This window comes from Tinamus guttatus, unplaced genomic scaffold (genome assembly GCF_059628265.1).
Source record: "Tinamus guttatus ecotype Peru unplaced genomic scaffold, ASM5962826v1 Tinamus_guttatus_pri_ptg000004l, whole genome shotgun sequence".
Classification (NCBI taxonomy): Eukaryota; Metazoa; Chordata; class Aves; order Tinamiformes; family Tinamidae; genus Tinamus; species Tinamus guttatus.
The window spans coordinates 2546374-2566819 of NW_028288538.1; the positions used below are offsets into that span (position 1 = coordinate 2546374).

Here is a 20446-nt window from a genome sequence, read left to right on the forward strand (position 1 = left end):
ACAACCTGTAAATCACCCTACACCTCTAAATCACGATATGTCCCAGTGCCTCTGACACTTGGCATTCCTAAAGCACAGGATGTGAGGAGACTGGAGGCATTAGGTACGTGCCAGTGACCTGTACATTATTTGGAAATGAACGGGCGGACTTTGTGTCAGAGGGATCCGCTACGGACCGGGAAGTTCCTTCTGCATTCGATGGCACCGCGTGTGTTCAGATCCAGAGAGGTTCTGCCCATCAGTTGGGTTTTTCACATGCCCCTTTTTGACTCACACCTGAGGTACCTCCACCTCCACTGATGAAAAAAGAATTCGTGAAAACTAATTAGAGGAAGTGCTGCTTTAGGTAAGGAAAAATACCAAGGGCACCCTAACTGTGGTGCTTATGTCCCCACACCCTGAGAAAAGGAGGGGATGGTACCAAATATAATTTGCCAGGTCAGAATCAGCCCCTAAAAATGTCCTGTCCCAGAAAGGACCAGTTCTCTATTACCAGACAAGCCCCAGAGAAAAAATCAGTGCATCCCATCTAGAGGAGCCCGTGCAATTCCAGCCACCTCATCTCAGGATGGGCAGGGGGAAGAATAGAGTAAAAATTTAAAAAGATACCTGAGAGCAACAGGGATGATGGAACAGTTTCTGCTTAAGAAGAGATTAAAAGAAACCGGAGAGCTTCCCCTTGGCAAAGAGCGAGGAGGGCAGACGGAGAGGCTGGCAGTCTCGCTTATCGCGAGTGGCATGGACCTGGGGCACAATTACTGTTATACAATAACTAAGGGCTCGCAAATAATATTATCAAGCACTGAGAGGTATCAGGGAGCAAAAGGAAGGAAGTTGTGTTTCACAACGTGTAATTTGAACATGTAATATCTCAGCTGCTAAAAAATCTTCTTGGATTCCAGAAGTGGCCTGACTAATTCAAGGCAAAAAAAAAAAAAAAAAAAAAAAAAAAGGCTCACTGAGAAATTAACCATTAGGACAGCCCTAAAACACCAGTAAATTAGTGGGGATCATTGGTTCTTATTGGTAGTGTTAAGCTCTTGCATGGATGCAGGTGAGGGAGGTGTTCGGTATCCTGCAAAAGAGTGGGAACTCTCCAAGGAATTGGATTCTTCTCCCTGGATTTCTCATCACCACTACTGTGGTCTTCAGGAAGACCACGGACATACCAGCTGTGTGCTAAGCACCACCCAAAAACTGAGAATTCAAGCCCAGTGGTCAAGTCGCTTGGTGTTAGTTCTAACGTGGTGTTGTTGGCTCGTGGGTGCTGCATTTAGGGTCTCTACCATCTGTTTTTTTATGGCAATGAACTTAAACCCCAGGGATTTGGCCTCAGCTCTGCCAGGAGTTTGGGCTTCTGGAAATACTGACAGGCAATGCCGGGTTTTTGCCAGACTTCCTCACGGGATAATTAATGTTTCATGTGCAGGGAGTTTATGGAGTGGACTTAAATTCACTCCAGTATGCTTCCTCCCGAGCAATTTATCATCAGCTCTGATGTGACTGTATAGTTCAAAGGGATTACATCCGTTCTTTAGTATTATGCCTTAGACACAGTGTGCATGAATTTTAATGAAGGATTTATCTGGATGTAACATTTTTTGCAGAGTGGAAGCAGCAGTGTGGTCATATTTTCAGGAAAAAAAAAAACAAAAAAGACAAGCTCAGAGATCTGGCTTTTGTGCTGGGTTTGAACTCTGCTTTTGTACATGGCAAAGGAAAAAAAAATGCAAAATGAATGTTTAGTTATTCTGTAACCAGGCATTTCGGGTCAAAGACATAGAAGGGATGAAAAAAGAAGATAAGCACAAGTCGAATGCCAAGGTCAGCCTTGTTCTTCCTAAGCGGGCTGAAGACAAGCCTGAGGAGGAAACGGAGCACAAATCAATGTCATATCTACACTTTGCTTCCGCGCCAAAGACGCTGAAAGTGTCTCCAAGAAGTGGAAAGTTATCTGCAGTTGGAGCGTGCCAGTGTTGTCGGGGGAACATGGAGTAAAACACGCACAGCGGTGGCTAAAAAACTTCCCTCCGAGAACATTCCCTGTGCTCTGGAGAAGGCTCCCGGGCACGGCAGTAACCGGTGGGAATTGCTGGGGTCGTGTCCGTGTCCAGCCCGGCCGTTGCTGCTCCCTGGCCGGTGCTCCCACGTTGCTTCTGTTACGGTGTTCACAAGCCCGGATTCCACTTGCTGTGGACACCCTGTTAGTTCTGCGGGAGGTCGGGATGGAAAGGGGTCGCCTGGTGCTTGTCCTAGTGCTCACTTGGGCCAAGCCTTTTCCTTGCACCTTTCCCAAAGGCAGGGAGTGAGATAACTTGGTTGTGAGCCCACCTGGTGGCCTTTGGACACACCTGGTTCCTGGGAAGAGATCATGAGGATGCTGTAGAAAAGCATCATCTCGTGTGAGGGTATTTTTTAAATGATCCGTCTTGGAGCGACGAGGGAGGACACACGAGGAACAGCACCCGGGGAGCTCCAGCCTCAGCCCATCTCCCTTGATGGATGGGATCTCTGGGCTCCCTGGATGCTGATCTTCTCCCTGCCAGGCTGAAGCTGAACAGGAAAACTATCTGTGTTACTAACTGCGCCTGTCTGCAGCAGGGAGTCGCATCGGAGCAGCCGGAGAACACTGGGAATCGGATGTAGAGTGGGCCTCAAAGCATGAATCATTTCTGGAACACAGCTCGGATGCCAAAGACACTCCATTTCAACGCGGAGGACAGGGAGAACATACGGAGGTCGTGCCCGTTTTCCAGCGTCCGGCTCGCTCGGTGGCACCCAGCTCCCTCCGGGCACCGGGTGAGGCTGTGCCGAAGAGGAACCCTCCTTTGCAGACGCGATGGGCACAGAATAAAATACATCAGTCTCACGACACACTGCAGAGCCTGCTATTGGGAGACGGCCGATTTGCAATCTCCGCTGAAATCCGGGCACGGGAAAACCCATCCCCGAGCCCTTCCTCCGCACAACCTGTCATCCTCACGAGATGCTCCGAGAGCCTTAGAAGGACCCAGCTTCTAAAAAACGGGGCAATATTTGCACTCTCGGAGCGCGTCTCGCCCATGTGGTGCTGGTGCCGCTGGTTTCACTCCCGCAGTAACTTATCGCAGCGCGTCCCTGCGGGCGACGCGGCCAAGAGCCTGAGCAAACAACCGCGCGGCCCCGGGGGAGCAGGTCGTTCACCCCACGCTATAAAGGGCCCCACGAAGAAGGGCTGGGTTTTTCCTGGGCACTGGGCGCTCCTCTGCTCCCGGAGCAGCCTTGGCCCGTGGCTCCGGAGCGGGATGAATCACGGAGCGGGATGAATCACGGCTGGTAGCGGCGGGGAGGGAAGGCAGCGTTGTGGCTGTCCCCAGTGCTCTGCAACTCGATGCAGGGGGAGCAGATGTAGCCTCCATCCTCGTGGGAACGGCTTGTGTCTGCTGGGCTAAGAGAGATAAACCGGGGCACTAACCGGTGAGTTAATCCAGAGCTGTCTTTAAGGGGAAGTTGCCTTATTTATTGCGCTTAGTTGGGGTCTTTGGGACTTCTAAGGCTTCTTTTATGGCTTCCTTAAGGAGAGACTGAATGGCAAGCAGGTTGTAAGGGGAATGGGATTCCTCCTGCTATACATAGACTGGAAAGCAGTTAAAGGAAAACACTGGATATAGCTTGTTCTCTAACTTTTGACTTAAAAAAGGTTAAAAAATAGCACAGACCGCCAGCTTGTTTTAATATTTTAAATATAAAATATTCTTCCTGTATTCTTTAGTTGGACTCAGCCCACAAAGTACCCTTGTTTGGGTGCAAAGCCACCCACTTTTGTCTCCACGGCGTTACCTTGTGTATCCTATACGAACGCCAAAGACGGGGCATCCCACTTCAGCAGTATATTTGGAATAACGTACTCGTTTTAACAAGATCAGTTAAGATAAGATAAGCAGCAGACAGAGAGTCTGGATGGCAAGAGAAGACTGTTTTAGAAAAATGTGGACACCATAAGCACGTTGTCTCATGCTGCGTAACGAGACGAGGGGCTGTGATCTGCTCACCACAGGCTGCTTTTTGCTGGGCTTTCCAGAAGCCCTTCTTGTTTGCATCTTGTATCAGTACAGAAAGGCTCTCACATTTTCCGTTTGCAGAGTGAGGACAACATCTGTCTCAATAAGCAACCCAAAACATTAAACCTAGCTGAAAAATGGCATGAAATGGGGAAAAACGGCGTGTCCAGTAGCTGCCCAGCTCTGGCGCAAGCTGCAGGTGCAGAGAGCGCGCGCGTCCCGGGCGCTGACCCCGCCGTGCTGCCCAATGGTGCTCATTTCTCCAAGGTCTCTAGTCACGAGGAGCAATTTCATCCTCTTGGTGTTGGGATCGATGGGCAACCGAAGTGGTCACGTTGCCATTTTTTTGTAATTTGTTACGATTTCACGAGAGGCCACTGAAGTCCACAGATCGTAGTTAAGCAAGAGGGTTTTGGACAGCATTAGATAGTGATTCTTAATTGCTGACATACACAGCATGGAAATTTTGCAGCTTTTGATGCAGAAATCTCATTTACAAAAAGAAAAAAAAAGAACAAAATTGTTCAGGTACCAAAATAAACTCAAAATAACGGGAGGGCAAAATGCTTCCTAGAGAGATACAGGCCCATTTGTTCTTTCCACTTCCTTCCCTATGGGCTTAAAATGTTCAAACTTGTCCTAATTCAAGCACCGACGTTGCACCCAAATTGGGAAGCTCCTCAGAAGAGCCCGGGATGCTCCGAGAGGGTTGGAGACCGACATCCGCAGCTCGGAGGTGTCCCCAGCCCTGCTCCGAAAGCAGGGGAAGCCATGAGAAGGTGTCCCAATGGATGGGGCAGTTTGATGCAGATGTAAAAGGTCCTTACAAAAGCAGGAATTTCTTCTAAAGCCTTTTACCTACATTTCCTGCTAATGCAAGCTAAAATATTCCCTCTGCTACTTACTGGCTGTTAGCAGTTCCAGCATCCAAGCCACAGGGGAGGTTTGGGGGTACTAAAAACTTTACGAAGCGGGGAAACACTTTAAACAACCCTCCAGCATCCCTGCTGCGCATGGTGTAGATGCCAGGATGTGGTCCACAGGTTATGAAACACCTTGGGAGAAAACGAGCAACATGCATGTTAAATATTCCGATTTAAGCAAGTGATTCGCCCGGAGTCTGGCATGGCAGGATCTAACATGCTCGTGTGGCACTTATTAGGGCACAGCAGCCCTGCAAGCTGCTTTCCTTGGCACCAATACTTCATTTCCTCCTCCTTCCATGTGCAGAGCTCAGACGGGGCTCTCGGGTACTTGGAGCACTCACCTGTGCGGAGCAGCTTTCCCTGGATCCTCCGCGACACAATCCAAGGTGCTGACAGGGGGTTATTCCAGAGTCCTTGGCAGCCCGCGTGCCCAGCGGGCTATAAAAACGTGACCTTTGAATCGTGAAGACATCGAGATCAATGATGTGTGGGCAGGGGAGGGAGAAACAGCAGCGATCGTGAGGTCTATAACCGATAGGACGAGCGCTCCGCTGAGGAGTCAGCGCGATTGCCCGGGAATTGTTCCATACGGTGCCAGCGCACGCTGCGGACCCGGGTGAACAGGAGTTCCGAGCAGCTGCAGGGTGTAATAATTAATCGCCCGTGGGGCCAGCGTATCTGAGGGACACGCGGGTGCCCGGGTGTCATTCACCAAGAGGTGAGCGAGGGTTCAGAGGAGGCCGGGAGCGGCGCCGCTGGCTCGTGTCCCATCGTGTCCCACATGAGCCCTGTGGCCTCGCGGTGGCTCCCGCAGAGCAGGACCCTCTGGAGATTGAGGTGGGCCAAGCTGCTGTGGAAGCTGGACCGGTGCCACTGAGGAATGAGGGAGCGAAGGTCAGGGAGGAGCTCGTGCTTCCTTAAGGCATGGGAGACACCTTTGCCTTGGAGGCACCCCCGCATAGTCACTGTTCCCAAAATCCCTGTTGTCTGGGCACAGAGGAGCAAAGAGGGTTGTTGGGAAGGTGCAAGAGAGCAAGCAGTGTCCCGGGAGGACTTTCCAGGCCCTCCAAGCCTCGTGTAGCATCCAGGGCTCAGCACAGGGCGCTGGAGGCTGCCCCTCACCTTCTGGCTCTTCCTTTTTCCCAGGCATCTGCACACAGAAGAAACACGGGGGAGGGTGTGATCCATCCCAGCAGCACACTGAAACATGAAGCTGTTCTGGATGATCCCATTCCTCCTGCTGCAAGGTAGGCTCTGGGCTTAGTGGGTGACGTGGGCGAAGCAGGTCGCATGCCCGTGCTCATAGCAGGCTCAGCCACGTCGCAGCGAGATGTTGCCTGGGCGCGTTGGGAGGAATTGGTCATACACGACCTTCCAGCATCACTGCATGGCCCTGCTGGCTGGCTGTGCACCTGTCTGAGTGCACACATGGGCAATGAGAGGAGTGTTCTTGCAAGGCCATGCCTACCTGGCCCTCCAACTCTCTGGAAATTTGGTTTTGTCCTCCCCAAGACATGAGCCCTTTCTCCTCAGTGAGCACCAGCAGCAGCTTGGGTCGGGGTAGCACCCCAAGGTGATGCTCATGGCACGTTGTGACCTCTTTGGCATCAAGGAAGAGAGCTGATTGCCACAGAGACTTGATTATACAAACTGAGGATTATTGTCTCATTACACAGGGGCTCTGTGCACCCATCCAGTGCAGCAAAGCTGGAGAGACCTGAATCCCAAACCCTTCCTGCTGTGATCCCCCTGAAATAGAGGAATTAGAGGCAGCTCATAGCTTGTCCAGCTGGAGAAGGACATGAGGGTGTTTCGACTTGCAGGGATTATCTCTACTCCAAGAGGTCACACAGCAGCCTACAAGGGATGGAGTAGGATCCCAAGGGGTCTGAACATCCTCTGCTTCTTAGGCCAACCCTGGAGAGTCTTCCCCCAGCCAGGAATGGCAGGAAGGGGGCCAGGCAGTGCGGGGCTGGGATACGGTGATACCCAGTGCTTACGGGGTAGCCACACTCATCCTCTGGTTTCTTTGCAGACACTGAAACTTTCCTGATGAAAAACGCCAAATCCAAGCTGTGTTTACAAGCCAACCCGACGGATGGCAGCTTGCTGCTGGAGGGCTGTAATCCAGCCTCAGCTTTCCAGGAATGGTCTTGGCGAGGCGACTCCTTGGTGAACCTGGGCACCATGGAGTGCCTATCCGTGCAGGAGGAGGGCAGGGTGCAGAGCAGCGTCTGCGGCCGCGCGGGCTGGGACTGCTCGGATTCGCTGCTCTCCCCTCTGGGCAGCAGCCAGGGCTACCTGGTGGCAAGCAGGAGCGGGGTGAGCCTGGCTGACACCAGGGGCCCCAAGGCCCAGTGGCAAGGGGCTGCGGAGAGGAGCGTGTGCGAGGAGAAGGAAGGTAAGTGCTGCTCACACACCGGCAGCGCCCTGGGTCCTTCCAACCCCTAAACACATCCACAAACTCTCTCCACTTCTCACTGCATGACACACGGCTGAGCCCGGTGAGCTTCACTCTACCTGGTGGATGGGTGGCCCTGGGAGATGAGAAGGTTGTTTTCTTGGAAGAATTGCAGCAGATATCTTGAAGATTGCAATGAAAACCCGCCGTGTCTTTGTGTCCCTCTCCGCAGCCAAGGCAGAGCGCAGCAGACGCGCCCCCGCAGCCCTCGCCAGCACACGCACGCGGGAGCCTCCCGCACGCAACGCTAGCGGGGTGCCGGGTCTGCCCCCAGGGCAGCTGGAGGAGCTGCTGTGGTTCTTCCGCACGGAAGACCGTAAGTCCCCTTGGTGCTGCCGGGTTGGGAGCTGGAGAGGAGAGTCCGGGTCGTGCCACTTGCCCGAGGTGGCTGCCCTAGGGAATTAGGCTGGGAGGCAGAAGTGATTGTATGGACTCTTGCTTTTACCTCCTGGAAAAGCATGAGGAAAGATGGGAATGAGGCTCTGCAGGGGTGGGGTCTTCTCCTGGAGAGGAGTTCATCCTCTTTCCAGGGACATCCTGCCAAGAGCACACAGCAGAGCCCTGGGGTCACTGCTGATTTTGGCAAGAGGGAGCCGATCAATACGAGCTGGTCAGGGTCCCCAGGGTGAACTTCAAAGCCAAGGAAACCAAGGCCGGAGCAGCCTCTGCCATCCGTGCCGCATCCCACCTGCCTGCATGCGGGAAGGGGAAGGGCTGTGGGATGGGGAGGCCCTTCCAGCAGCATCCATGGAGGGGAGCTGTGGCCTCCAGCCCTCCAGCAGCATCCTGAGAGCACGGGCAGGGTTGGAAAGGCAGATGTAGCCATTGGGAGAGACAAGAGACCCCAAGCTGGGGGGACTGGGAGAATCGCCTGTGTGAGTCTCCTGCCCCATGAGGGAGCATTACTGTGGGTTATTCCCAAAACAGTGACCTGAAAATGCCCAGCAGTGCTGGGCTGTGCTCCGCTGCTCCGTGCACGCCAACACCACGGGTCCTTGCTTTCCCGCAGCATCCACGTGGAATTACACCATGCTGGCCCTCTCCTTTGTGGTCCTGGTCCTGGGTCTTTTCCTCCTGGCCATCAACGTCATGCGCAACAGGTGAGGCCGGAGAACGTCCCGTGGCCGGGGAGGACGGCGGACGCGTCACCAAGACGCAGGGGCAGGAACGAGCCCTGCGGGGCAGCGAGAGGAGCAAGGACAGGCTCCCCTCGAAGCCTCCCATGGCGAGAGCCTCCCTGGCTCCCCAGGGCCCTGCAGAGGTGACTGTCCCCTGCTCTGGCACAGGCTAGGGCTGCTGCTTCCCTCCTCACCCCTGTTCTGTGCAGGAAAAGGAAGATGCAGGTGGAATCGGAGCACACGGCGCAGCAGGCGGAGCTGGAGGCCAAGCAAGCCCTGGTGCCCGTGCAGGGTTTCGGCCACGCCGATCCGCAGAGGCAGGAGCTGCTGCCCGAGGAGGAGAGGTCGGGAGAGGTGCAGGTTCAGTGGAAGGATGGGACCGTCACCTCCCTGTACACAGAGAGGTCGGAGGAGACCTTGTAACGGCAGCTGAAGCCAAACCGCATCGCCCCTAAGGAACACACTGCACTGTCTCAACTCACGGTGCTCCGAGGTTGGAAAATGTAAAACGGAAAAGGGGAGCAGCACGGGAAGCAGTGGGGCTGCAGGGGCAGAACGGCACCAAACCCCAGCTCGTCCCTGATGCCCCTGGCACAAATCCCGGCTCGTCCCTGCCGCTCCTGCCCGGCTGATGCTCTCCCACCCCACGCCGGCTCCGTCGCCCACGGATGGAGCGAGGAGGCAGGAGGCACTCGCTGGCCACGCTCGTCCACGGAATAGCGAGGCTGACGCCGAGGAGCTGCCCTTCTTCCCAAAAGTTGTCTTTATTAAAATATTCTCCAAAGTGAGTGATTGAAATCACAGATTGCATCTCTCTCTATACCTGTAAGGCCATATATATAAATATATATGTATATATGTACATATATACACATACTCGTGGATATTTTACTCTGCAGATTAAGAGCAGCTCCAAAGGGAAGCAGAACATTCAACCTGATAGGGGCAAAGGGAATTGAATGCAGAACCTCGTACATGGCCTGGTCATCAGACTCGGTGCTCCGCATTCGGTTTCCCTTTGCACCCTGCACAGGTCTCGTGGAAATGCTGTGAAATAAATTAAGACATTTCGGAAATACATTGGTCTTTTAAGCAAAGGTTTTTAAGCATGTGCCCTTGCCATTGAAGTGTTTTTCTTTGCAGTCTTTAAGAAGGAACACTGCAGGGTAAAAAAGTTGCTTAAAACCCAGATATGGCTTATTTTCGATGCACAGGAATGAGCTGAGGACACTCAATGCCTTTAGTCAGCTGTAAAAATATTTGCAGCTTTCTCATTCAGATTAAAAAAAAAAGAACACAACAACTTCCTCCTCCTTATTGCTCTCTTGGTCGGCCCGGCCCGTGAGACGCGTCACACGGGTGTCCCCAGGGCAGATGAGGGGTTTTGTCACCCGCGTGCTGCACGTCCCCACGCAGCAGCCTTGGAGCACGGACTCCGCACCGCGGGTTTTGCTGTAGTGTCACGGCCGCTGTCACCGGCTGCCACCGGGTCCCATCCCTGGGTGCATCCCCAGCTGCGCCGGAGCAGGGCGAGACACCTCGTGCCGTCCTCCTCGGAGCGGGGCCGGGATGCGGCGGGGGGGAACCCACGTCCTTAAAAGATCTTGAAGCCTTTGAGCAAGGTCAAGGTGGGCGCTTTGCGCTTGCTCTGCGCCCGCGAGGACTTCACGGTGACCAGCTTGGCGCGGGCCAGCGAGGGCATCTCCTTGTAGGTGACGGTGGAGAGGGCGGCGGGGCCGGGCCGGGGGCCGGCGGGCGGGCAGGGCCGCTCCTCGGCCAGGGCGAGCGGGCGCCGCGGGGCCGCGCGCCGCACCTCGCGCACGGCCTCGTGGAACACGTGCCGCACCGCCTCGAAGCCCAGGCACGCCGACACCTCGAAGAAGGCGCAGCCGAAGGCGGCCGCCAGCGACAGCCCCTCCGCCTTGGTCACCTGCCTGGCGAGACGGAGCGATGCAACGCGCTTGGTTTGGTTTGGTTTTTTGGCTTTTTTTCATAGAATCATAGAATGCTGAAGGTTGGCAGTGACCTCTAGAGATCATCCAGTCCAACCCCCCTGCACACGCAGGGTCACCTAGAGCACGTGGCACAGGGCTGCGTCCAAGCGGGTTTGAAGATCTCCAGAGAAGGAGACTCCACAACCTCTCTGGGCAGCCTGTTCCAGTGCTCTGGCACCCTCACTGTTAAAAAATTTTTCCTTAAGTTTCTGTGGAACTTTTTGCTTTGCATTTTTGCGCCGTGGAGGCCCCCGCTGCAGCCCACATGTTTCCCGCGGGAAAGAACTGTGGGATCTGCACATGTCTTCAGCCCACAGGCAGTGGAGGACAGGGACCGCAGGGCCACATCCACACCCCAAGCAGATGGAAACAACCCCAAAACTTTGGAAACAACCCCAAAGCTTTGAGCCATGCACTGCAGCCAGAGGGGCAGGGAGGGCTCAGCGGGAACCTGGCATGCTCAGCTGGGCCCATGAGGATGCAGCAAGGATGCAGTGAGGATGCAAAAAGGTTGCAGCAAGGATGCCAAAAAGGATGCAGCAAGGATAAATCAGGGAAAAGCAAGGATGCAATGAAGAGGGAGCCAGAATACAGCAAGGATGCAGCAAAGATGTGACAAGAATGTGGCAAGGATGCGGCGAGGATGCAACAAGGATAAATCAGGGATGCAGCAAGGATGCAACAAGGAGGCAGCCAGAATACGGCAAGGGTGCAGCAAGAATGTGGCAAGGATGCAGCAAGGATAAAACACGGATAAACCAGGGGTGCAGTAAGGATGCAATGAGGATGTTGCAAGATTACAGTAAGGGTGCAACAAAGATAAACCAGGGATGCAGCAAAAACGCAGCAAGGATGCAAGAAGCAGAGCTGCACGGTGGCTGCGCATGGCAAAAGCCCACCCTGCTGCTATAATTCATCAACCCCCGCAATGTTTCAGCACCCCGGGGCGTTACCTGTAGGGCTCCATGTCCAGCTTGTTGCCCAGCAGGAGCACGGGGCGGGCGCGCGCGCAGCCCCCGCCGTGCGCGGCCAGCACGTCCAGGTAGCGGCGGCAGCCGGCGAAGCTCCGCTTGTCCTCGATGCTGTAGACCACGAGGAAGGCGCTGGCCCAGCGCAGGTAGCGCTCGCAGTTCACGGGGCCGTCCTGGGCGCCGCGAAAGCCTCGGGTCACGTTTGGGTGATACGGCCCCGGAATGAGGATTTACCCCACCAGGAAGAGCCGATTCACCCCGATTCGAGCGGGGTTTTTGCTCACCTGGTCGGCCGTGTCCATGACCTTCAGCAGCACCGGCTGCTGGTCCACCAGCTCCTCCGATGTGTACGTGTCCTCTGCAAGGAGAAGCGGAGCGCCGGCTGCTTAGGCCTTTTGGAAAGGTGAGGAAAAGACCCTTGGGAAAAGCCTTGACCCTTCTCCCACTGCGTAATTATTCCCCCTTTCCTTCGGGAATTGCGTTCCCCGCATAGCTCTGAACGCGGTGCCATGAGCCGGGAGCTGCCGGCACCATCCGTCCCCTACGGCTACGTCCTTAACTGTGCATCAGAGAGAGGTTTTTCCGTGGGAAGACAGCAGGGCCATCACTGCCTTTGTAACCACATTCAAAAAAAAAAAAAAACAAATGACATCTGTGGAAAGGATTTTTCCTTTTTTCCTCCTTTTTTTTTTTTTTTTTTTTAAAGAGCACAAGTCGCTGGAGCCCTTAGGGGCTGCAGCCAGGTCCTGGACAAGCTCCATATCTTGCTATCACCCCTGATAAATCACGGACAGCGCTGCCTGCGGGAACAAGGCCTAGGAAAACAGTTACCAATTACTCAAATGAAATCCAAGTGGAAAAAATAAAAAAGTGTCCCTAAACCCCCTGGGTGAGGGGCGGCCCTGGGGACATTGTGGCCAGGACGAGCCACTCGCTCCCATGCCACTGATCCGGCCTCCCTTCTCCCAAGCTCTGGCTTTCCAGGCTGCTCTGGGCCAGCTCTGTTCATATTCCCAGTCTATTTTCTATTTTCCAAGGATGTTTTTTTCCCTCTGAAATGCCATATCTGTGGGAAAAACGGGAGACAGGGAAGGTGCCGTCCACGCGGAGCAGGGATGCTTTGCCAGACAGAAAGGGGAGCGGCACCGAGCGCTTGGCTCACACCAGGCTGGGACAGAGCAGGGACACGGGGATGGCGGACATGGAAAATCGGGGAAAATGAACATTAAAAAAGAGCAAAAGAAAAACTTACCCAAGTCCGGGTCATATTCACTTATGAACCTCTTGGTGAGAAACTTCACGGTTAGCGCTGCAAAAAGCAAGCGGACGCGGATCACGGCTCCGGCCCCTTTGTGTCCGTGCCCTGGAGCATCCCCCCGGACGCAGCCTGAGGCCCCCGGAGCAGCATTGCTCATGGCAGGGAATTAAAGCCTCCCTAAAGCCAGTTTTCCCTGCACTGTTTGCGCTATCATTCTCACCTCCGGGTAGAGAAAACTCTTCTTGCAAAGGAAACGTGCACATTTTGCAAGGTTTCTTCAGCGCGGGTTGTGCGGGATAAGCGATTTGCCAAAACCCAACACAATTCCCATCGAAACACAGCCTGAGCACCAGCCTGGGAGATGGGAGAGGTGACATCGAGTCCCCACCTTGCTTTGAGGCTGGCTCCTTCCCTAGGGGCTAGGAGCAAAGGATTTTGCATGTAATTTCGTTCTGGATCAGAAGGCATCGGCGATTCCTGGGTGCCCCAAGCAGCAGCTCCCCATGTTTTGAGGGAAACGCTGCTGTCAGGGAGCCGGCCCTTTCCCAGAGTTGCCTGGCAGGCTCCCGGCTCCCGGCGGAAAGGTCGTGCTCTGCTCCCTTACGGAACGAATGGGAATTTTCCAGCAGAAATGCCGCTTTCCCCGGCTCTGCTTTCTTTCCCTAAGGACCGCGCTCTGGAGGCCTGCTTTGTTTTCTTTGCACACACATAAAAAAAGCCATTCTGGGTCATTTTTAGAAGCTTTCAAAATGCACTCGTCGTGTTTTCCCCTTGGATGTTTACAGAGATGGATTCCTGCTACCCGGCCCTACAGCTGGAGCGATGCCCGGAGAGGGTTTTGCCATGGGGTGACAGTGAGTGAAGCCCCGCACTGTCCTCCCATGACATCCAACCCCCTTCTTGCACAGGAGAGATGCCCCAGGCATGGTGTGGATGCTCCCAGCGTCTGCATGCAACACGAGCATCCCATGCACGGCGTGGATGCTCCCACCCTGCTATTCCCACGCAACACGAGCATCCCATGCACGGCGTGGATGCTCCCACCCTGCTATTCCCATGCAACACGAGCATCCCATGCACAGTGTGGATGCTCCCACCCTGCTATTCCCACGCAACACGAGCATCCCATGCACAGTGTGGATGCTCCCACCCTGCTATTCCCACGCAACACGAGCATCCCATGCACGGCGTGGATGCTCCCACCCTGCTATTCCCACGCAACACGAGCATCCCATGCACAGTGTGGATGCTCCCACCCTGCTATTCCCACGCAACACGAGCGTCCCGTGCACGGCGTGGATGCTCCCACCCTGCTATTCCCACGCAACACGAGCATCCCATGCACAGTGTGGATGCTCCATGTGTCTGCGTGCACCATGAGCAAGCGCAACACGAGCAGGAGGGTTGCGATCGCTCGTGGGGCAATGCAACCTCCCGCTACAAGCAGTGGCATCTAGAGAAACCTTTTCCCCCTCCTAATGGTGCAAGACACCCCTTGCCGAGGCAGCTGCCGCCCCGGCACCCACTCGCAGAGCTCAGTCCCCGTCGCACATGCCCAGCCCATCCCCGTGCCGTCGCGGCGCCCCGTCTCACCCGACTTGCCGGCTCCGCGGCATCCCACGATGGCCACGTTGCACTCGGGGGGGGCTCCGGGCGGCCCCCGCTCGCCGCCCGCCCGCGGTTTCCCGAACATCGCGGCCGCGCTCGGGGCTGCGGGGAGAGCGTCGGGGCGGGGGGGACCCTCCCGCTGCCCCCCCGCGGGCGCTGCCGTCGGACCGGGAGGAACCGCGCGGCTCCGCGGCGAAATCCCGGCGGGACGCGGAGAAATCCCGCCCGGGGACGGGGGGGACGGGACGGGGCTCCCGGCGAGGCGGCCGCGCGGGACGGGGCGGCGGGGAGGGAGGGAAGGAGGGAGGGAGGGATGGAGGGAGGAAGGAGGGACGGAGAGAGGGAGGCGCCGCTTGAGCGGCCGCCAAGCGCCTTGTAAGGAAGCTGCCGCCGGCCCCGCGCCCGTCCCCGCCGCCTCGGGGCTGCCCCGCGCAGCGGCGGGGCGCGCGGGGCTGCGGCGCCCCTCACCGTGCCCTCCGGGCGGCTCCGGAGCGCGGCGCCCCTGAGGCCGGCGCACTCGTGGCACCTCAGTGCGCAGCCCGCAGCGTCGCCCCTGGGGTGCCGGGCGCGCAGATACCCCCAAGGTCCCCCCCTGGCAGAGCCCCCGGCGAAGCCCCCAGCCCGGGCCACCCGCGGGGCTACGCGAGCGGCGCCGGGAGCCGCCGGGCACCCTCGGCGGAGCGGGGCCGCGTGGGTGGCGCGAGCTGCTGTCACCGTCGTCATGGCGATCCGTGGGAGCGGGGACGGGGCTCGGCTCGGCATCCCCCCTTCCTGGGCCGCAGGATGCGGCCCGTGGGCCGGGCCCGGCGACGGGCACCACGCTCGGTCCCACAGGCAGCACGAGCGGCGGGTGCCCCGCGCTGTCCCCCTGCTCGGCTTTCGGTGGCATCCGCAGCCCCTGTGCTGCTCTCGGAGCGGGGTCTCCCCTGGCTCTTCTCTGGCAGGGACCCGGGCGGATGGGAGGTCTCCATGGAAGCCCCTGCACCTCTGGGCTGAGTGGGAATGGAGCGGGGGCTGCTCCAGGTGCCGGGAGGGCGCATGGGGCTGGGATCTGATCCCAAGGACCAAAACGTCCTGGCATCAGCCGTAAGAGTGAAGATGTCCCACTGCGAGGATCCCCCAGGGCAGATCTCCAGAGCCTCTCCCTTTCCCACCACAGTCCTCATCCCAGGCTGCCATGAGGATGCACACAGCAGGAATGTCCCCGTGTCCGACCCGGCTGGCACGGGCAGCGCGTCCGGCCGAGGTCCCGGCCGGCAGCTCGCGGCGCAGATCACATGAGCCTCGGCTATCTTTAGCCAGGGGTATTTATGTCACAGGCGAGCGCTGCTGGGGAAGCTCAGCGAAGGTGCCGAGGGGTCAGAGAAACGGGACCATCCTCTGGAGGATGATTCCAGACGAGGCCGCCGGGCCGGCACCCCCGGCCAGGGTGTGGATCTGCGTGGAGGAGCAGGTCTTCTCGGTGGAGAAGAGCCTGCTGGTGGAGAGCAGCGAGTATTTCCGCGCGCTCTTCCGCTCCGGCATGAAGGAGAGCACGCAGGAGGAGCTGCAGCTGCGGGCGCTGAGCGCGGCCGGCTTCCTCGCCATGCTGCGCGTGCTGGCGGGCGAGCGGCCCGTGCTCAGCGGCGAGGAGAACGTGGAGGCCGTGGAATGCGCCGCCTTCCTGCAGGCCGGGCCCTTGGCCAGGTACCTGGTGCACTCCGTCAACTCGGACAACTGCCTGCTGCTCTACCACGCGGCGGCCGTCTTCGGCCTGCGCGAGCTCTTCCACAGCGCCGCGCTCTACATCAGGGACAGCTACGCGGAGCTTGAGGAGGGCCTGGAGGGCCTCCCCGCTGAGCTGCGGGCCTACGTGCGCTCGCTGCTGCCCAGCACCTTCATCGCTGTGGGCGCCCACACGCCAACCTTTGAGTTCCTCGAGGACCTCTCCCGCACCATCTGCTACCTGGACGAGGAGAGCAACACGTGGCGGACGCTGGCGTGCCTCCCGCTGACGGCCAGCACGTTCCTAGCCGGCATGGCCACCATGGAGAACAAGATCTACATCGTGGGCGGCGTCTACGGAGCCAGCAAGCAGGTGGTGGAGAGCAGCTTCTGCTACGACGCCGACACCAACGTGTGGAGCGAGTTCGCCAGCCCGCACCAGCTGCGCTACGACGTCACGCTCGTGGGCCACGAGGGCTACCTCTACGCCATAGGGGGCGAGTACGAGAAGATGGCGCTGAAGTCTGTGGAGAAGTACGACATGGCCACCAAGACATGGAGCTTCGTGTCCGACCTGCCGCAGCCCAGCGCCGCCACCCCCTGCGCCCAAGCCCTGGGGCAGATCTTTGTCTGCCTGTGGAAGCCGCTGGACACCACGGTTGTCTACGAGTACGAGGCGCGCAGGGACGAGTGGCTCCCCGTCACCGACCTCAAGAGGCCGCAGAGCTACGGGCACTGCATGGTGGCCCATCGCGACAACCTCTACGTCATGCGCAACGGGCCCTCGGACGACTTCCTGCGCTGCGTCATCGACTGCTTCAACCTCACCTCGCGCCAATGGACCACCCTGCCCGGGCAGTTCGTGAACAGCAAAGGAGCCCTCTTCACCGCCGTGATCAGGGGCGACACGGTCTACACCGTCAACAGGATGCTCACGCTGCTCTACTCCGTGGACGAGGAGACGTGGAGGTTCAAGAAGGAGAAGGCCGGCTTCCCCCGGAGCGGCTCCCTCCAGACCTTCCTGCTGCGGCTGCCGCGGCGCGACCACGACGTCGCCACGTAGGGCGGCCGCGCGGCCCGACGTTCCCGCTGCTCCGGCGCACGGGGATGTGGGATCGCCCGTCCCACGGGAGGGCAAGGGAAAGCAGGGAAGGACTGCGGCTCCACACGATGCCGACCAAGAGCTCCTGGGGCCCGGCGAGAGCAGCAGGGACCGGTCCCGGGGAAACGCAAACGTGGGTTTGATTTATGCTCTGACGCCGTGTAGTGACCCCCTTGCTCTCTGCCTGGGAAGTTATTCCTTCTGTCTGGGAATTAAAAGACAAGTCTTAAAAATGACCTGTGTCATTATTCTGCCTTTTTTTTTAAAACCTTCTTTTTTTTAATAAAGTCTCCTTTTGAAGGAACTCTAAGCCAGCCGCCTTGCACTGGGGTACACGAGCGGAACCGCGTCTCTGCGCGTCGCAGCGAGTGCTTTCTCAGCTGCGCCGTGTTTTAGGAGCGATGCCTGGGAGGGCATTTCCCACAGCAGCAAGCGGCTCCCTGGGGAAAAGCTCCAGGGACCTGATCCCACTTAAAGAAGCAGCCGCACGGATCTGAGCGAGGCCATGGGGGAAGCTCTGCCTTGCAGCTCCCGCCGCCGGAGCATCCCCCAGCGCAGGACCCCAGGGAAGAGGGACCCCCCCAGGATAAATCCCTGCTCCTCATTCCTCGCCTTCTCTTCTACAGCTGAGCCCGGGTAGCCGGGGGTGCTGCAGCCCCACATCCATGTGGGGGTCTCGTCCCCGGGGCCGGGACGTGGCCGCGGCTCCGGCCGCCAGGCACGTCGGCAGCCTGCGGAGAACATGACACCGGCACGGCCGCCCCGGCTATATCGGGATCCGCAGCCCTGGCAGCGGGCAGCGACCGTCCTGCCAAGGGCGCCCGGCGCGGTCCCGCCGGGGCAGAGGCGCCGGAGAGATGCGGCCCCCGCTCGGCTCCCCGCCGCGGAGCGAGGCTGTGGGCACAGGGAAGAGCGCGGAGCGCTCCCGCCGCGCCGGCTCCGGGAGAGGGAGATGGGAACAAATCCCCCGCTGATGGGAACTGGCAGCCGGCCTGGGCAGCGGGCACTGGTCTGTTCCAGGCTGATATTTGTGCGTTGGCACCAGCGGCTGCTCCTGAAATCATAAAGCAAAGCCGAGCCCGGGCCAGGGAAACACGAGGAGGAGAAGAGGAGCCAACGGCATCGGTACAACGGCCCTGCTCAGAGAAGCGCGTCACCAGGACCAGGTCCAGTCCCGACTTCGTCGTGCTGGGACACGGCCACACGTGCCATCCCGTTGCGCTGTGCTGGTTTGTGCACAGTGCGACGTGCCTGCTGGACCAGCCCCAAGCGCTTGCACGTCTTGGCCTTGCCTCTGTGTCTGTCCCTCCAAGGTGGGACACCAAAGAGGGTTCAAGGTGTGACGGAGATCCGAGGCTCTTCCCGCGCCGCTGGCAAAGCCGGCATTGCCCCCGGGCATTGCACAAGTGGTTTCCCATAAACCAGGGAGGCTCCCAGCTGCCAGCGCATCCCCGGCCGCAGCGGAAGAGAATACCCGTGGGGATGCCTCAAATGCTTACACTTTGACCCTTGCCATGTTCTCAGCATTTTCAAAACAGTTACTGCATTAAAAAAAAGGCCGTCTCGGATCAGTGTCCGTCTTTCAAAACCCTCCATGCGCCTGTCCCCATTTGCCCTCTGTCAGCAGGATCTAGCTAAGACCGAAGCCCGATGGTGACACAAGGAGCATCTCAGGACACGGAGCATGGGAAGGTGCTTCAGATACATATTGCTCCTCAATGAGGACCATCAAGCGCCTGCAGTACGTACAGCAATAGTTCAGAAGAGCCTCTTGGTGTCAGTCTGTGCCATAGAGGAAAACCGATTGCTGCTGCACTTGAAAATCTGTGGCCTGATGTCACCACAGCTCATGTCAGGACAAGGTCTGTAAGACCAAGGCATCTTGACTTGGTCTCTCCTGGACATATTTCTTTGCTAACCTGAAGACAACCATGTTCTCTGCGAACAAGCCAACTCTGTTCAACAACTGAAGTATCTCCCCTGGAAACTTTGATTCCAGGTGGAAATCCAAGGAGGATGCCCATTCTTGTAGACTCATTCCTGGTCTCCAATTGGTTTGCCCTTCATTGGCTCAGCTGAACTCAGAATCATCTTTGATTTCCTGTGCTAAAAATCTCTTTATCTCTCTCTGAAACGGAGCTTTAGCTGACACAAGGATGCTCAGGAACAACCCAACAACTGCTTCCTACAACAAGGCTGTGTTTCTTTCCCTCCCCGTCCTCCTTCCTAGAGTCTCCTACGCTACCCAGGCCAATTGCAGGGAGGAATCCGGGATCAGCGCTGCGCCGTGCCCTGGGAAGCTGACACGCGCCCACGGAAGCTGTTAGCACAGATTCCAGCGAGTCAGATCCCGGCTCCCTCTTGGATGAAGCCAATTAACATTTTCTGCTGTCTTCTCCTTCCTAAAAGCGGCACATGCGAGGCGCTGTGTCTAAACCCTTTTAAGCTGAATAATCAGCTAAAATCCTCTATTAAAATAAGGTTAAAATAATTACGTTGTTAAAATACTCCCGGCAGGCTTCTGTAACTAAACCAAGGCAGTTTAGCTTGGCAGGCTCATCCTCTCCTTCCAGCGTTGGAAAGACCAGACAACACAACCTCTAGCCCCACCTTCATACCTTCTTTCCTCTTCCTTTTTTCCATAGCTCACAGGTTTGGGGAGATATTTACTGATAAAATGCACAAGTTTTTTAAGATTTTAAGTGCAACTGGAGAGAAAAAGCAAGTCTTGGCAGCCGCTAGTGCGCGTGGCATGGATGCTCCCAGGAGATGGATATCTTGGTTGCATCTATCTATGTAGAAAGCACTACAGAGAATAACCCAAGGCAGCGAAACCACTGGCTTAGCTTCTCGCTGTCCTCACAGCTCAGCTGCACGAGGCTCTCCAGCTGCAGCGGGAAAAGATACTGCCCTTAGCTCTGCAAACTGCGGTGGAAAAACCCGTGGGCCATGACCAGGAGAAGCTCAAACCACAGCGCGCGTCTGCCCGGCCGCTGCCCGGCGAGCGGTGCCACCCATGAGCTCGACCTGCTTCTCTAGAACTTAGTGCTCCACGTTAGGCACCGCTGGCACGGACCCGCCGCCCTTATCCAGCCCTTTAAATCTTCATGGTGTTGACTTTGCCAAAGCCTTGCCGGGCCTTACTGGGCCCATACCATTTGAAATTGGCACTGCCAAAGGGTCAGAAAAATTTGGTAAAATGGAAATGAAAGGAAAGCCCGGAGTTTTGGCCATCTCTACGCTTACAAAGCTAGGGGTGGTGGT

The 20446-nt window shown here is 57.2% G+C and overlaps 4 protein-coding genes across 4 annotated transcripts in view; 3 read left to right on the top strand and 1 right to left on the bottom strand.

Moving 5' to 3' along the window:
- Positions 1-20446, top strand: part of CILP (cartilage intermediate layer protein) — a 115405-nt gene that overhangs the window by 21981 nt on the left and 72978 nt on the right. The window lies entirely within an intron of this gene.
- SLC51B (SLC51 subunit beta) lies at positions 6174-9005 on the top strand. The gene is made up of 5 exons (XM_010219064.2): positions 6174-6213; positions 7002-7367; positions 7600-7743; positions 8437-8527; positions 8755-9005. The coding sequence occupies exons 1-5, from the start codon at positions 6174-6176 to the stop codon at positions 8966-8968; spliced, it is 855 nt and encodes a 284-aa protein (XP_010217366.2). The 3' UTR covers positions 8969-9005.
- On the bottom strand, positions 10140-14492 carry RASL12 (RAS like family 12). The gene is made up of 5 exons (XM_010219066.2): positions 14362-14492; positions 12763-12819; positions 11795-11868; positions 11493-11683; positions 10140-10479 (listed from the first exon to the last, which is right to left on the bottom strand). The coding sequence occupies exons 1-5, from the start codon at positions 14459-14461 to the stop codon at positions 10140-10142; spliced, it is 762 nt and encodes a 253-aa protein (XP_010217368.2). The 5' UTR covers positions 14462-14492.
- Positions 15764-17143, top strand: KBTBD13 (kelch repeat and BTB domain containing 13). Its single transcript, XM_010219067.2, has one exon. It carries the CDS (start codon positions 15764-15766, stop codon positions 17141-17143), a length of 1380 nt encoding a protein of 459 aa, XP_010217369.2.

Coding starts and splice junctions, on each gene's coding strand:
- SLC51B (XM_010219064.2), top strand. CDS start 6,174: ATGAAGCTGTTCTGGATGATCCCATTCCTCCTGCTGCAAG. Junction 7,744..8,436: donor GTTCTTCCGCACGGAAGACC/GTAAGTCCCCTT, acceptor GCTTTCCCGCAG/CATCCACGTGGAATTACACC. Junction 8,528..8,754: donor ATCAACGTCATGCGCAACAG/GTGAGGCCGGAG, acceptor TGTTCTGTGCAG/GAAAAGGAAGATGCAGGTGG.
- RASL12 (XM_010219066.2), bottom strand. CDS start 14,461: ATGTTCGGGAAACCGCGGGCGGGCGGCGAGCGGGGGCCGCCCGGAGCC. Junction 12,820..14,361: donor CCGCGGAGCCGGCAAGTCGG/GTGAGACGGGGC, acceptor TGCTTTTTGCAG/CGCTAACCGTGAAGTTTCTC. Junction 11,869..12,762: donor TGAATATGACCCGGACTTGG/GTAAGTTTTTCT, acceptor TTCTCCTTGCAG/AGGACACGTACACATCGGAG.
- KBTBD13 (XM_010219067.2), top strand. CDS start 15,764: ATGATTCCAGACGAGGCCGCCGGGCCGGCACCCCCGGCCAGGGTGTGG.